Below are 13,701 nucleotides of genomic sequence, written 5' to 3'. Positions count from 1 at the left end.
ACCTACATATTGACATGTACACACTGCTATATTTAAAATAAATAACAAGGACCTACTGTATAGCACAGGGAACTGTGCTGAATATTCTGTAATAACCTAAATGGGAAAAGAATTTGAAAGAATAGATACATGTATATGTATAACTGAATCACTTTGCTCTACACCTGAAACTAACACAACACTGCTAATCAAATGTACTCCAATATAAAATAAAAATAAACAAATAAATAAAAACAGAAAAACAAAAACACCCTCACAGAAACACCCAGAATGTTTGACCAAATATCTTGGTACCCTGTGGCTCAGTCAAGTTGATACATAAGATTAACCACTCTGCATATAAAACGAAAACATGTATATTACTGACATGCCAAACATTATAGATATTTATAATATGGAAACAGAAAGATCCTTATAGTCCCATGTCCCCAAGATATCTGTTAATAATAGTTTAGTGTATTTTTCTCCACTTATTTTCAGTACATATGTATACTTTTATAAAACAGGATTATACTATTTATACATATATATGCACATGCACAAATATATATACATGTAGTATTATGATTTAATTTTTTCATTTCTATTTTAGACATTATTCCATGTCTTCTGAGCATTATCTCACTATGGGTTATTATCCATTCATTCATATTTTGATTTATTTAATGAATATTTTTAACACCTGCTGTGTGCCAAGCATCATTTACATAGTCAATCATCTATTGGTAGAAATATAGGTCATTTCGTTTGTTTGTTTTTATTTGTTTTCTATTGTAAAATGAGATAAACATCTTTGTACTGTATCTTTAGGCATTTTTGCAAGAGCTCTTATAAAGTGTATTTCTAGAATTGATCTGTAAAAGATAGAAGTGTTTTTAGGTTTTAAAAGGTACTGCTAGGCCAGAGTTTCTCAGCCTCTGCACAGTTGACATTTTGGGCCAGACAATTCATTGTTGCTGGGAGGGGTGATGTGGGGTGCGGGGAGCTGTCTTGTGCACTGTAGGATGTTTAGCAACGTCCCTGGCCTAGATGCCAGCACCACCACCACCCCAAACCTTGATGAGTGAGGGATGAATCTGAGGGTGACTTAGGCGATAAAATGTATAGTCCTCAGTGTGTGTCCAGCTATAGTTGTAAGACACATGTAAGGAGGAGACATCTTGGATGACTTCCAGATTTCTGTCTTGGGTGACCAGCTAAATACTGTCAGCATACCACTTGCCATAATAGGGAATACAGGTGGAGTAACAGGTTTGTGTTCTGTTTTGTTTCTTCCAGGAAACTAATGTGTTCCATGGCTATTTGTGATTCTGATAACTATTGATCTTCCTACTAGGAGATGTTCTGTTGGCAGTTGAATGTTTGGATGTAGAATTCAAGACAGAGGCCTGAACCAAAATGATGTAGTACTTGACCGCATACTGCTGGAATTCAAAGCTTAGGTGTAAAGCTCCCAAGACATCTATCCAGAGGATACATGCTTAGATTTATTTGGTTGGCCAAAAAGTGCCTTTGGTTTTTAAGTTAAAATAAAAGACACATTTTTAATTTTCACCAAGAAATTTATTGAAGAACATATTCACCCTTTTCTTCCACTGCCTTCTGCCATTTTTCAGGCAACTACATAAATCCATCTTCCCAAAATTTTTATCTTTTTGAGAAAAAAACGATTCCAAGGTGACTTTTATAGTCTTCCAGGTAATTGAAAATTTTTCCATTAAGAGAATTTTTTCTTTTTGTTTTTTTGTTTGTTTGTTTTTTTGCGGTACGCGGGCCTCTCACTGTTGTGGCCTCTCCCGTTGCGGAGCACAGGCTCCGGACGCACAGGCTCAGTGGCCATGGCTCACGGGCCCAGCCACTCTGCGGCACGTGGGATCTTCCCTGACCGGGGCACGAACCCGTGTCCCCTGCATCGGCAGGCGGACTCTCAACCACTGCGCCACCAGGGAAGCCCGAGAATTTTTTCTTTTTAATTTATTTATTTTTGGTTGCATTGGGTCTTCGTTGCTGTGCCCAGGCTCCCTCTAGTTGCGGCAAGCAGGGGGCCACTCTTTGTTGCGGTGCACAGGCCTCTCACAGCGGTGGCCTCTCCCGTTGCGGAGCACGGGCTCCAGGCGCACAGGCTTCAGCAGTTGTGGCACGCGGGCTCAGTAGTTGTGGTGCACGGGCTGAGCTGCTCCACAGCATGTGGGATCCTCCCAGACCAGGTCTCGAACCCGTTTCTCCCGCATTGGCAGGCGGATTCCTAACTACTGCGCCACTAAGGAAGCCCAAGAGAATTTTGTAAAGACCTAAATAAATGGAAATCCGGAGGTGCAATATCTGGTGAATACAGCAGATGAATCGGAACTTCCCAACCAAGCTGTAACAGTTTTTGCCTGGTCATCAAAGAAACATGCGGTCTTGCATTATCTTGATGGAAGATTATGCATTTTCTGTTGACTAATTCTAGATGCTTTTCGTCAAGTGCTGCTTTCAGTTGGTCTAATTGGGACAGTACTTGTTGGAATTAATCCTTTGGTTTTCCAGAAGGAGCTCATAATAGAGGACTCCCTTGCAATCCCACCATATACACAACATCACCTTCTTTGGATGCAGACTGGCCTTTGGTGTGGTGGATGGTGGTTCATTTCGCTTGCCCCATGGTCTCTTCCATGCCACATTATTGTATAGTATCCACTTTTCATCGCCTGTCACAATTTGTTTATAAAATGGAACTTTTTCATTATGTTTACATAGAGAATTGCATGCAGAAATATAGTCAAGAAGGTTTTTTTTGTTTTTTTTTTTTTGCTTAACTTACGTGGAGCCCAAACATCAAAGTGATGAACATAACCAAGCTGGTGCAAATGATTTTCAGCGCTTGATTTGGATATTTTGAGTATGTCGGCTATCTCCCGCGTGCTATAACGTTGATTGTTCTCAATTAATGTCTCGATTTGATCACTATCAACTTAAACTGAGCTACGTGATCATGAAGCATCGTCCTTAGAGAAATCTCCAGCACAAAACTTCTCAAACCACTTTTGACACGTTCGATCAGTCACAGCACCTTCTCCATAGGTTGCACAAATCTTTTTTTGCATTTCAGTTGCATTTTTACCTTTCTTGAAATAATAAAGCATAATATGCTGAAAATGTTGCTTTCTTCGGTCTTCAATATTAAAATAGCTACACAAAAATTCACCAGTTTTGATAAGTTTTTTTAAACGCACGCTGATATGACAGCTGTCACATACAATCTAACAAAATTGTTTTGAATGAAGTGAAAGACTAAGTGCTACTAGAGCCATCTTATGAAAAAAACCGAATGAACTTTTTGGCCAACCCAATATTAGGCTCAAGAGAGGAAAGGATTTGAGAGTGTAGATGTGTGCTAAAACTTGTTTTACTCTTTTTAACTCTACTTTTTACTTCCATGGTTTTTATGGGGAGGCATGCTTGCCTCTGGTTTGTAAGTCTCATAATAGCCTGGCAATGTAAAATTTCCCAAATTATTTATTTAAAAATTATGAATACAACTAACTAGCCTGTATTTCTTGGGGAGAGAGATAAAAAGGGACCTTTTCCTGTTTGAGAATGTAGGTTGCATTGTGTGGTAGAAAGAGTTTGAGTGAACTTTGGAGTCAACATTGGTTAGAATCTTGGTTCTCATAATACTTGTTTGCCTCTAGGCAAATTATTTAGGTTCACTAAGAATCATTTTACTCATTTGTAAAACTGGGGAAGTCATAGCTATCTTTAAGGTTACTGTTAAGATTAAATGAGATGAGATTTTGGATGTGGAGGATAATGGCAGCTGTCCAAATCTAAATCTCTCCACACATTCTCCCCCAAAGCCACATACACATAAACCATACATAGCTGACACCTTTAGCATTACTACGAGAGAGACAATACCACAAATTTTAAATTACTTGTAAGTAAAGAAACAGCAAATTACAGTAGTTCTTGTTACTGCTATAAACCTCTGAATCTGGAGACTGGGGCAGGGAGAGGCTTAAGAGACAGTGAAAATAGAGAGGAGATTAGAGGTTAAAATGAAGCACAAAAGCACCGTCAGAAAGAAAATGTCCTCCACACAACTGGCAAAATACGAACACAGGCTTGGGACTTGGTAATTCATAGCACTAACTGTAGAGAGGGTGTGTGAAAGTGAGAGGGACCAGAAGTAGTAACATCAGAGAAACATTGCTGATGGGAGAGGAGAAAGAGAAAAGATACTGCCCCTTGGAGCCATGGCAATAAGAGGAAAGAAGAAGTAAGGAGAAAGTGAAGGGTCCTGGAGAAATGAAAGAAGAACAAGGCACACCAATCCAGTCTTCACTCACCACTACCACCACTGCCACCACCATAACATCCATCCATTAAAGGAGCTGCTCTTAATAATCTGCAGCAGCAGACACTCTGGAACTAAGAAGTCCATCCATAAAATGCTCATGAACAGAATAAATCAAATGCCATACAAAGCTACTCTAAGAGGAATACAGAAAATGTGAGATCAGTACATTTCCACTGATTATAGTTCTTCCCCCAAAAGCAAACACAAAACAAAGAGAAACTGTATTGTAACACTCCAACCAAATATTCTCAAACAAACTTAGGGACATACTAATAGGGGCACTGATGAAAGGAATGTTAATGTAAGGGGCACTGATGAAAGGAAGGAAAACAACCAAAAGAATGAAAATGAGATGCAGAAAGAAGTAAAAAGCTTCAGAGAGGAAGTGGTTGAAATGCAATACAGGCAAAGGAAGACCCAACATACTTATAATTGGAGTCTCTGAAGAAGAAATCAGTGGAACAGAACTAATCCAAGGAAACTTTTCAGAAATAAGAGGAAAACTGAAATTTACAAATTAAAAGGACCCACCTTGGCAAATTGATTCAGAGCAATGAACTCTGAGTCATAAACTGTTAGAATTTAAAGACTAGTAAAACTGTTAGTAATTTTAAAGGCAGATATTTTTCTGGGCCTCCTGGTGGGGGGGAAAAATCACATTACTAATAAAAAAAATTAGGCTTACATCAGACTTCTCTAGAATGATATACAAAGGAAGGCTACAGTAGAGCATTTATTAAAACTCAAGGAAACAAAGTTCAAGGTAGCCCACCTGTCCTTCAAGTATCAAGGCTATAGATAAGCAGCTTTGAACATGAAAGAATTTAGGAAATCTTTAGTGAGAATTTAATATATTGTAGATCCAAGACTAAAACAGTGGTGGGGACATGGGTGTAATTGTTATATGTAAGTGGGTAGAGAGAGAAGGGGAAAAATAGAATAAGATCATTCTCTATTATATAAGTAATAAGTGGGAATTTTGGATACCACTTAAAATGGACAGACCAGGTAATAAAAGTTTAAATAAACAAAAAAGAGACTTAGGACACTGTAAAATACATTCATACTCACACATGCATGTGTGAAGGTAACCCCTAGAACCAAAAATGCAAATATTCCTAAATACCAAAAGAATTTTTTTGAAAAGCAAAATCATCAACTAGAGAGAGTAAGTAAAATCATCAACTAGAGAGAGTAAGAATAATACAAAATAGTAATTATAGAAAAAGAGAGTTCAAACATATCAGTTATATCAGTAAGCATAAATGAGCTTAACTCACCTATTAAAAGATTTTAAATGGCTTCATAAAGCAAAACCCAATTCTGTGCTGTATACAAGAGACACATCTAAAACAGAGAAAAGGGTTAAAAATAAAGGGATGTACAAAAACATCACAGGCAAATGGAAGCAATAAGAAAGCAGGGGTTGTAATCTTTTTTTTTTTTTTTTTTTTTGCGGTATGCGGGCCTCTCACTGTTGTGGCCTCTCCCGTTGCGGAGCACAGGCTCCGGATGCGCAGGCTCAGCGGCCATGGCTCACGGGTGCAGCCGCTCCGCGGCATGTGGGATCTTCCCAGACCGGGGTATGAACCCATGTCCCCTGCATCTGCAGGCAGACTCTCAACCACTGCCCCACCAGGGAAGCTCAGGGGGTTTGTAATCTTGATAGACAAAGTAGAATCTAGCACACACGCAAAAAATCATCAGACACAACAGAGTGTACTTTATAATGTTAAAACCCAAAATTCTCAACGAGTTTATATTTTTGAGTATCTGTCCACCAAATAACACAGCAAACATCTGACTATAGCAGAATTGCTATAGCAGAATAAAGGATAACGCAAGAAGAATTAGAAACACATAATAGGAGATTTTTGAATACATCACAGTATAAGTCTGGTACAAGATGTTTCAGGATCATCTAGTAAATTTTGTTTCAAAGCAGGAATTGGCCATTTCTTTAAGGAAATGATATTTAGAGATCACGATCTTTATATCAGGAGTGCTCACTTATACGGGGTTGGTCTTTATTTCTAGGCCTTTTTGGCACACAGAGCTTAGGATAATTTTTTTTTTCATGCTGACATTTCTAATTGAAATTTAAAATACAGATTTATTTCTTTGATTTTTATATTTGTATCTCTTTTTACCTGTGCTAAAAATCTTGGTTTCTTATGATATTAATTTATTCTAATGATGAATAAAATTAATATATTCATCTTAATCTACAGTTTCAAATTAACAATACCAATATTAGTACAATTATAACAGCGTAGCTACTGCAAAAGGTTTAAGATATGTTTCCAGTTCTTTTTGTACATAGGGTATATCCTAATATGTATATACAAATTACTGTGTTTTGAATCCTCTTGAAATAACTTCTCTATATGTGGTTAAACCACCAACTCTGTATAGTAAGGTTCATTTTTTTTTAATTTTGCTTTTTATTTTTAGGGTTTTGTTGTTTCAATTTTATTTTTGCTTTATGGGTTTTTTAAAAAGTTATTTTAAAGGATTCAAGATAACTTAGCTAACAGTTGTGGTTTATAAATAGCAACTAAAAGTCTTAGGTTTATGGGACACTGTTTAATCAAAGAAATGTTCAGTTTTTCAAAGAAATTTTTTCTCAATTTTTTTCTGAAATGGATGAGGAATTTACTGTAATTAAAAGTTTCACTTATTCCCGTATACTCACTGGGAGCCCTTGACCTCCAAGGCAGCCCTAAAAAATGTACCACACTATGACAATACACATTATTTCTAAACTACTTGTGGAAATTTATCTCAGTATTTTCTAAGACATTGGAACTATCACTGGAGTCTTGCATGAAGTTTGTCAACCCCTTAGCCTACTAATTTTGGTTACTTGGGGCCTCAGTTACATAGGTAACGCTCCTCTCCCTTTCTAAAGCCAAAGTACCTTTTACGTGTACTATTTAATACAAGTAAAATTATATGTTGTAAGCAAAATTATATACTGTGGCTTGATGTCTAAAATTTAAAACTTTAAATGATTCTATTGGATCACGAAAGTCTGTTTCTGCCACAGCAGTAGTAAAATATAAAATTGTAGTTACTATTTCACTTCCTGAGAGGTTGGATACTAAAACGTATAATTCTGTGATTTCCCTTTTCAGAGTCCGATAAAATACCAGTAATGCGTGGACAGTGGTTTATTGATGGTACTTGGCAGCCGCTAGAAGAAGAAGAAAGTAATTTAATTGAGCAAGAACATCTTAGCTGTTTTAGAGGTCAGCAGATGCAGGAAAGTTTTGATATTGAAGTATCAAAACCCATAGATGGAAAAGATGGTAAGACCAGTTAAAATATTTAATATGTTTTGTAAACCAAGTAAGTTGTTGATAAAGTTTAGAGTGGTTCCTAAGTTTAAAATAGTAATTCAGAAGTGTTAGAATTTATACAATTTGATTATTTCAAACATTGATTATTATTTTAGAATTTAAAACTGCTATAAATTTCTGAACTATTTCCATTTTTATTTTACTTAATATGTGTTTTCACGGACATGACACATGATTTACTATAAATGTACAAATTGTTATAATGTGCTCTCTGAATTAGTTCTTTTGAGTAGCTTTTTAGTCATCAAAGAAAATTGAACTTACAAAAAATCCCTTGTCATTATATCAAAAGAGCAGTTTTGCTAATATTTTAATGTTGGTTCTTTTCCTGAAGTTTAAAAAACTTTAATTTCTTTTGTATAAGTCCCTTTTAGGTGTCTCCATATTGATAACCGTATCAACTTTTAGTCTGAAACAGTCTACTCCTTATATTTCCTTATTTGGCATTTGGATAGTTTTTCTTTCAATAGTTTAAAATACTTATATACTAGCCAAGATTGCCATGTTTCATTATGTGTCTGATCTTGAGTAAAATTCAAAATGTGTGGTAAAGTTAAAAATACTTCTGTTGTTCCATTTACTGCAGGCAGTGGGATCAGCTATTCCGGTGAGTATAACAGTACAGGTAGATTAGAATTTGTGGATTTCTCTAATTTTTTTTTTTTCCTAAAAGTGTTTCTTCATCCATGCTTGCCTTTATTTGGGAAGTTTCTTGGCAAGCCCTACTTAATCTAGTGAATTAAACTATGAATTAAGTGATTTTTTTCCTTCTCCTTGTAAAACATCTATAAAGCAGAAAAAATATTGATCAAGTAATTCACAGAATGCAGCTTGGAAAAAATGAATTATGTAGTTGGGAGCAATTGATTACATAACATAATTAATTACAAAACAATAAGCTTTAAATTGACTTTTTTCCCCCTTATTGTTAATAACATTCCAAGTCTTTTCTCTCTCCTACTCCTTGCTCTTTTATGTCTCTCTGAACACACACACACACACACACACACACACACAACACACACACAACACACACACGCAGGGAAACTGTATACTTTAGCTTATACCAAGTAAAAATATCTTTGTACCTTTAAAAGTCTGCATAATTGAGGAAAATGGTGGCTTCTAAATAAATTGGTAATTAGATCTAAGAAATGTCTATTATGTGCCAGGTACCATATTCTAGGAATTTAAAATATTTCATTTTGCTAATCCCTGGAGTCAACTATGTTCTTATTTCACTGTGAAATTCAAGCTCAAGGTTCTTACAATTCAATATATAAAGAACAGTTCAGTATCTATAAAGCAGAGCTGTATCTATATTCCTGCAGATTGCCATAAAGACAATACTCTGGTTAAAGCACAGATAGCAAATTTTGTATATCTCTGATCTTTTATTAGTGACTGAAATATTTTGGAACCTCTCATCACCACTATCAAAATAACCACAAAAGCCTACTTCATAGTATTTGAAAGACTGAACTCTTTTCAAAATTTCATTCCTATTGGGAAAGGCTGAGTTCTGGATTTTTTCCTTTCTATTAATTCTCCTTAAGTCTTGCCTCAAAAATGGCAGTTCACCTTGACAAACCCAGTTTATCCACCCAAATTCTTTATTATTAATGCATGGAAAAAACCCAGGAGCTTGGAGGAGGAAAAGGATGAGTATGAAAAATAAAAATATAAGTATATTGTCCCCTTTCTCATACTGTGTTCAAAGCATTTCTTTTCCACTTGCTAATTCTCCCTGTGGAAGTTAGTCATCAGCTCTGTTTCATCTCTAGATCCCATCTACTTGGAATCTGAAATGTTAAATGGAGCAGCATACTTCAGATTTCTTCAAAGTGCCCTAATTTTATGATCCAGTCACTTAAATAAGTCTGATAAAAGAACATAGTTTGTATGAGTATATTTTTCAGTATATCTTTGAGTCTGTGTCAATTCTTGAGTATCAGTCTAGGATATTATATATAGTAGTATTTTTTGCTAGCTTTAAAGAGTGGTAAAATTCTAATTAATAATAACAGAAAATTGTTAAACTGTTAGAACACTTTTGTATTGTAATCTTCCAAAATGATGATCTTTTGAGGTTCATTGGAAGAAAAATTGATTTTTTAAATATACTGTGACATAAAACATCAGCATGTTTTGTTATCAACAAAGGTTATAAATTCAATTCAGTATATATACTGTTGTCATGAATTTCCAGCCATTTTATTTATTATTTAGTATTATGTAAAGCATACATTCATGTGTTAAAATGTGACTTTTGACTTTGAAGATTATGGGACATTCTGTAGTACATTTGAAAATTATCACTGGTCTTAATGAAAGAACATCTGCTGCCCAAAAAGCTACTGTTGTTGGAAAAATAACTCAAATTTATAATACAAAGATAAAAAGTATTATAATTTGATTATTTCGCTTCTTACCTCCAAGCTTCTGAAATTTCATATTTTATCAATCTGAGGGGGGAAAATAGCTTTTCCACCTAAATCTTCTCATGTACATAGGATAAAGCATTGACTCTTCATATTGTTAGAAGATTTTGAATATTCCTTGTGCAGATAGTACTGTGCCAGTTACTTTTGTGAAAGGAACAGACAGGGTTTTGGCTCTCAGGGAGTTTTAAACCTTTGGGGATGACAAAGCCTGCAGATGAGAAGTTACAAAGAGTAAGTACAAGGTAACAAAGTAGACAGTGCATGTTAAACATTCTGAAAAAGGATGTACAATAGAGTATTTATTGTACAATAAATTGTACAATATTTTTTGTACAATTGTACAAAATTGTACAACTTGTACAATACAATTATTGTATTGTAGAGTATACAATAGAGTACAATCCCGTATTTAATAATTTAAAATAATTTTAAAGTACTGTATTCAAGAACTCTTTTTAAGTGCTCTGGGGAATTCCTAAGAAACTTAACAGAGTTCTTGCCTTGAAGGACATAAAATACTAATGAAATAAAATAAAATACTAATTCCTTTTTCTTCTGCCCTTATCTATGTCTTGGTTAGGGTAGTTATTGCCACAAATACACTGAATATATTTATTATTCTCTCCTTATTAATTATCCTACTAATCTCAAAGTAAGCATTGAATTAAAAAGATCTATTGGGGCTTCCTTGGTGACACAGTGGTTGGGAATCCGCCTGCCAATGCAGGGGACATGGGTTCGAGCCCTGGTCCGGGATGATCCCACATGCCGCGGAGCAACTAAGCCCATGTGCCACAACTACTGAGCCTGCGCTCTAGAGCCCGTGAGCCACAACTACTGAAGCCTGCACACCTAGAGCCCGTGCTCCACAGCAAGAGAAGCCACCGCAATGAGAAGCCCGCGCGCTGCAATGAAGAGTAGCCCCGCTCACCGGAACTAGAGAAAGCCGCGCGCAGCAATGAAGACCCAACATAGCCATAAATGAATGAAGGAATGAATGATCGATTGAAGTTTAGCATAACTTTTTTATCATTCAAAGAAAGATAAACCCCCAAAGTATAATCATATTTTGTGATTTAGATTTCATTTCCTCTGAGAGTTAAAATTAAAAATGATTCTCTTCCCACCCCACCTCCTAGGCTAGGAAATGTTTATCTAGCAGCCTAACAAATGAAAGCTAGAAGTTCACTGGGGATGAATCATACAAATAAAACCAGGCCTTCAAATAAGTAATTTTGTAAATACTTAAAAGTACTGGAGTAGCATTTCCCTCATTTTATAATTTATCTATGCAAGCAGTAATCAGTAAAAAAAAAAAAATGGTTGAACTAAATGGGTAGTTCTGCACCTGCTCTGGTCAAAAAATGCATAACCTCAATCCAGTTATGAGAAAACATCAGACAAACTCAAATTGAGGGACATTCTACAAAGTAACTTACCAGTATTCTTCAGAAGTCTCAAGGTCATATTTAACTAGATGGGGGGAATCCTTTCACAATGTATGTCAAATCAACACAGTATACACTTTCAATGTCTTATAATATTGTCAATTGTACCTCAGTAAAGCTGAAAAAAAATTTTTAAGTGTCAAGATCATGAAAGACAAGGAAAGACTGAGGAATTTGTCATAGTTTAGGGGAAACTAAGGAAACATAACAACAAAATACAACATGGTACCCTGGATTGTATCCTAGGACAGAAAAGGACATTAATAGAAAAACTGGAGAAATCGGAATAAAGTCAATATTTTAGTTGGTAGTATTATACCAATGTTAATTTCTTAGTTTTGATAATTGTACTATAGTTATGCTAACATTAGGAGAAGCTGGGTGAAAGATATTATGGTAACTCTGTACTATTTTTGCAACTTTTCTGTAGGTTGAAAATTATTCCACAATAAAAAGGTGTTTTGTTTTTTCTTAAGGCCAGTAGAGAAATTGAAATAGTAAAAAAATATTTAATTAATCCAAAAGAAACAACAAAAGGAGAAACAAGAAACACAGACAGAACAAAGAAAATATATGGGAAATGGTAGACCTAAATTCACCCATATCAAAACTATAGTAAATATAAGTGAACTAACACTTAAATTAAAAAACGGAGATCGACAGATTTGCTAGGAATGCAAGATCCAACTGTATGCTGTATAGTAGAGTCACATTCAATATAAAATCACAGGTAGGCTGAAAGTAAAAGAAAAAAAAATGGACTTTTTACTGTTCAAGCTAATTTGGGGTGCTATGACAGCACAAGTGTTGGTGGATCTCTAAGGATTTACAGCATTTAACAATTTGGCATGTAGTGTATATGCCTATCCTATTGCTGGATAAGGATATCCCAAACTGAATATATCATTTCAAAAGTCTAAAAGGGGGAGGGCCGGGGTGGGGAGAGGGAAGGAGTATTAACCCTTTCTAATCGGCTTTTCTTTTCCTTTCTCTTTGGTGACTAAGAGGACTCCCACCTTCTAGCTTTTAGTTATCAATTTTTATAAATGTATTTAATTTAATTTCTCTGAGATCCAAGAAGATTGACAGAAGTTTTCTCATTATAGTTGGTAGGTTTGAGATGTGCAAGCCTACTTCCCTTGTGGTTGAGATTATCTAGGTTGCCAGCTTTTATAGAGGGAAAAGTTATAGAGTTATTCTATTCTAGGGAATAGTATATCATCAGCAACCCCCTTTTTTTTTTTTTGCGGTACGCGGGCCTCTCACTGTTGTGGCCTCTCCCGTTGCGGAGCACAGGTTCCGGACGCGCAGGCTCAGCGGCCATGGCTCACGGGCCCAGCCGCTCCGAGGCATGTGGGATCCTCCCGGACCGGGGCACGAACCCGTGTCCCCTGCATCGGCAGGCGAGCTTTCAACCACTGTGCCACCAGGGAAGCCCAGCAACCCCCTTTTTTGATACTCTGCTTTCAGAATTATATAATGAAGAACATTTCTTTAAGAGATGAATTATAGTACAGAAATTTATTGAAAACACTGTATTTTAGTACTTAAAATCTTTTTCATTGCTTTGTAAGACTTTAATACATAAATGAAAAGTTTTATTAAATGTTAGCATTTAATTAGCATTTTAGTTGCATTTTGTGTTTATGCATACTTTTGCTAACACTATATAAGAATTCTTAACTAAAACTTTATTTTAGTGATCCTTGTTGGAATGATAGTAAACCTTTTTGTCTCTAGTGTACTTATGGTGGTACTTATCCTTTGCTTTGGTTTGAAAAAAAGTTAAGCTCTCTGTGCTAGAGGATGTTGTAACAAAGCAAATGATTTTCAAGTGAAAATAAGAAATATGAGATGAAGGTAAAGAAGCATGTCTATCCAATTTTGTGAAAATTTTAAAAATATGTTTCTGTGATTTTAGTATATTGGGGTGTTTGGCTTTATGTTAATCCTTAAATTAGTATTCCTTTAGGGGAAAAAAAGCCTTTCATTTTTGTATCTTGACTAACTTTTAGAAAGTGTTTATGTAATTTTAAGTGTGATCAGGTGGTCCATGTGTTTCCCACTAGTTCTTTTTTAGTAAATGTGGAATTCTTTCATGTTAG

The 13,701-nt window shown here is 35.5% G+C and overlaps 1 protein-coding gene across 8 annotated transcripts in view; it reads left to right on the top strand.

Moving 5' to 3' along the window:
• DDHD1 (DDHD domain containing 1) overlaps positions 1-13,701 on the top strand; it is a 91,595-nt gene that overhangs the window by 32,314 nt on the left and 45,580 nt on the right. For 4 of the 8 annotated variants that reach the window (XM_022570546.3, XM_022570539.3, XM_022570537.3 and 1 more), the window contains exons 2-3: positions 7,480-7,653; positions 8,291-8,311. The exons of 1 other annotated variant lie outside the window; for it this stretch is intronic. In XM_022570546.3, the coding sequence (XP_022426254.2) occupies positions 7,480-7,653; positions 8,291-8,311 (195 nt within the window). The remainder of the gene's footprint in view (positions 1-7,479; positions 7,654-8,290; positions 8,312-13,701) is intronic. 3 more of the 8 variants (XM_022570538.3, XM_022570543.3, XM_022570541.3) reach the window with 1 other exon arrangement.

This window comes from Delphinapterus leucas, chromosome 2 (genome assembly GCF_059928025.1).
Source record: "Delphinapterus leucas isolate spDelLeu-1000000601 "Yukka" chromosome 2, BTC_Dleu_Yukka2, whole genome shotgun sequence".
Taxonomy (NCBI): Eukaryota; Metazoa; Chordata; class Mammalia; order Artiodactyla; family Monodontidae; genus Delphinapterus; species Delphinapterus leucas.
The sequence above is the reverse complement of the archived record's forward strand: the minus strand, read 5'-3'. Positions and strand labels throughout refer to the sequence as shown.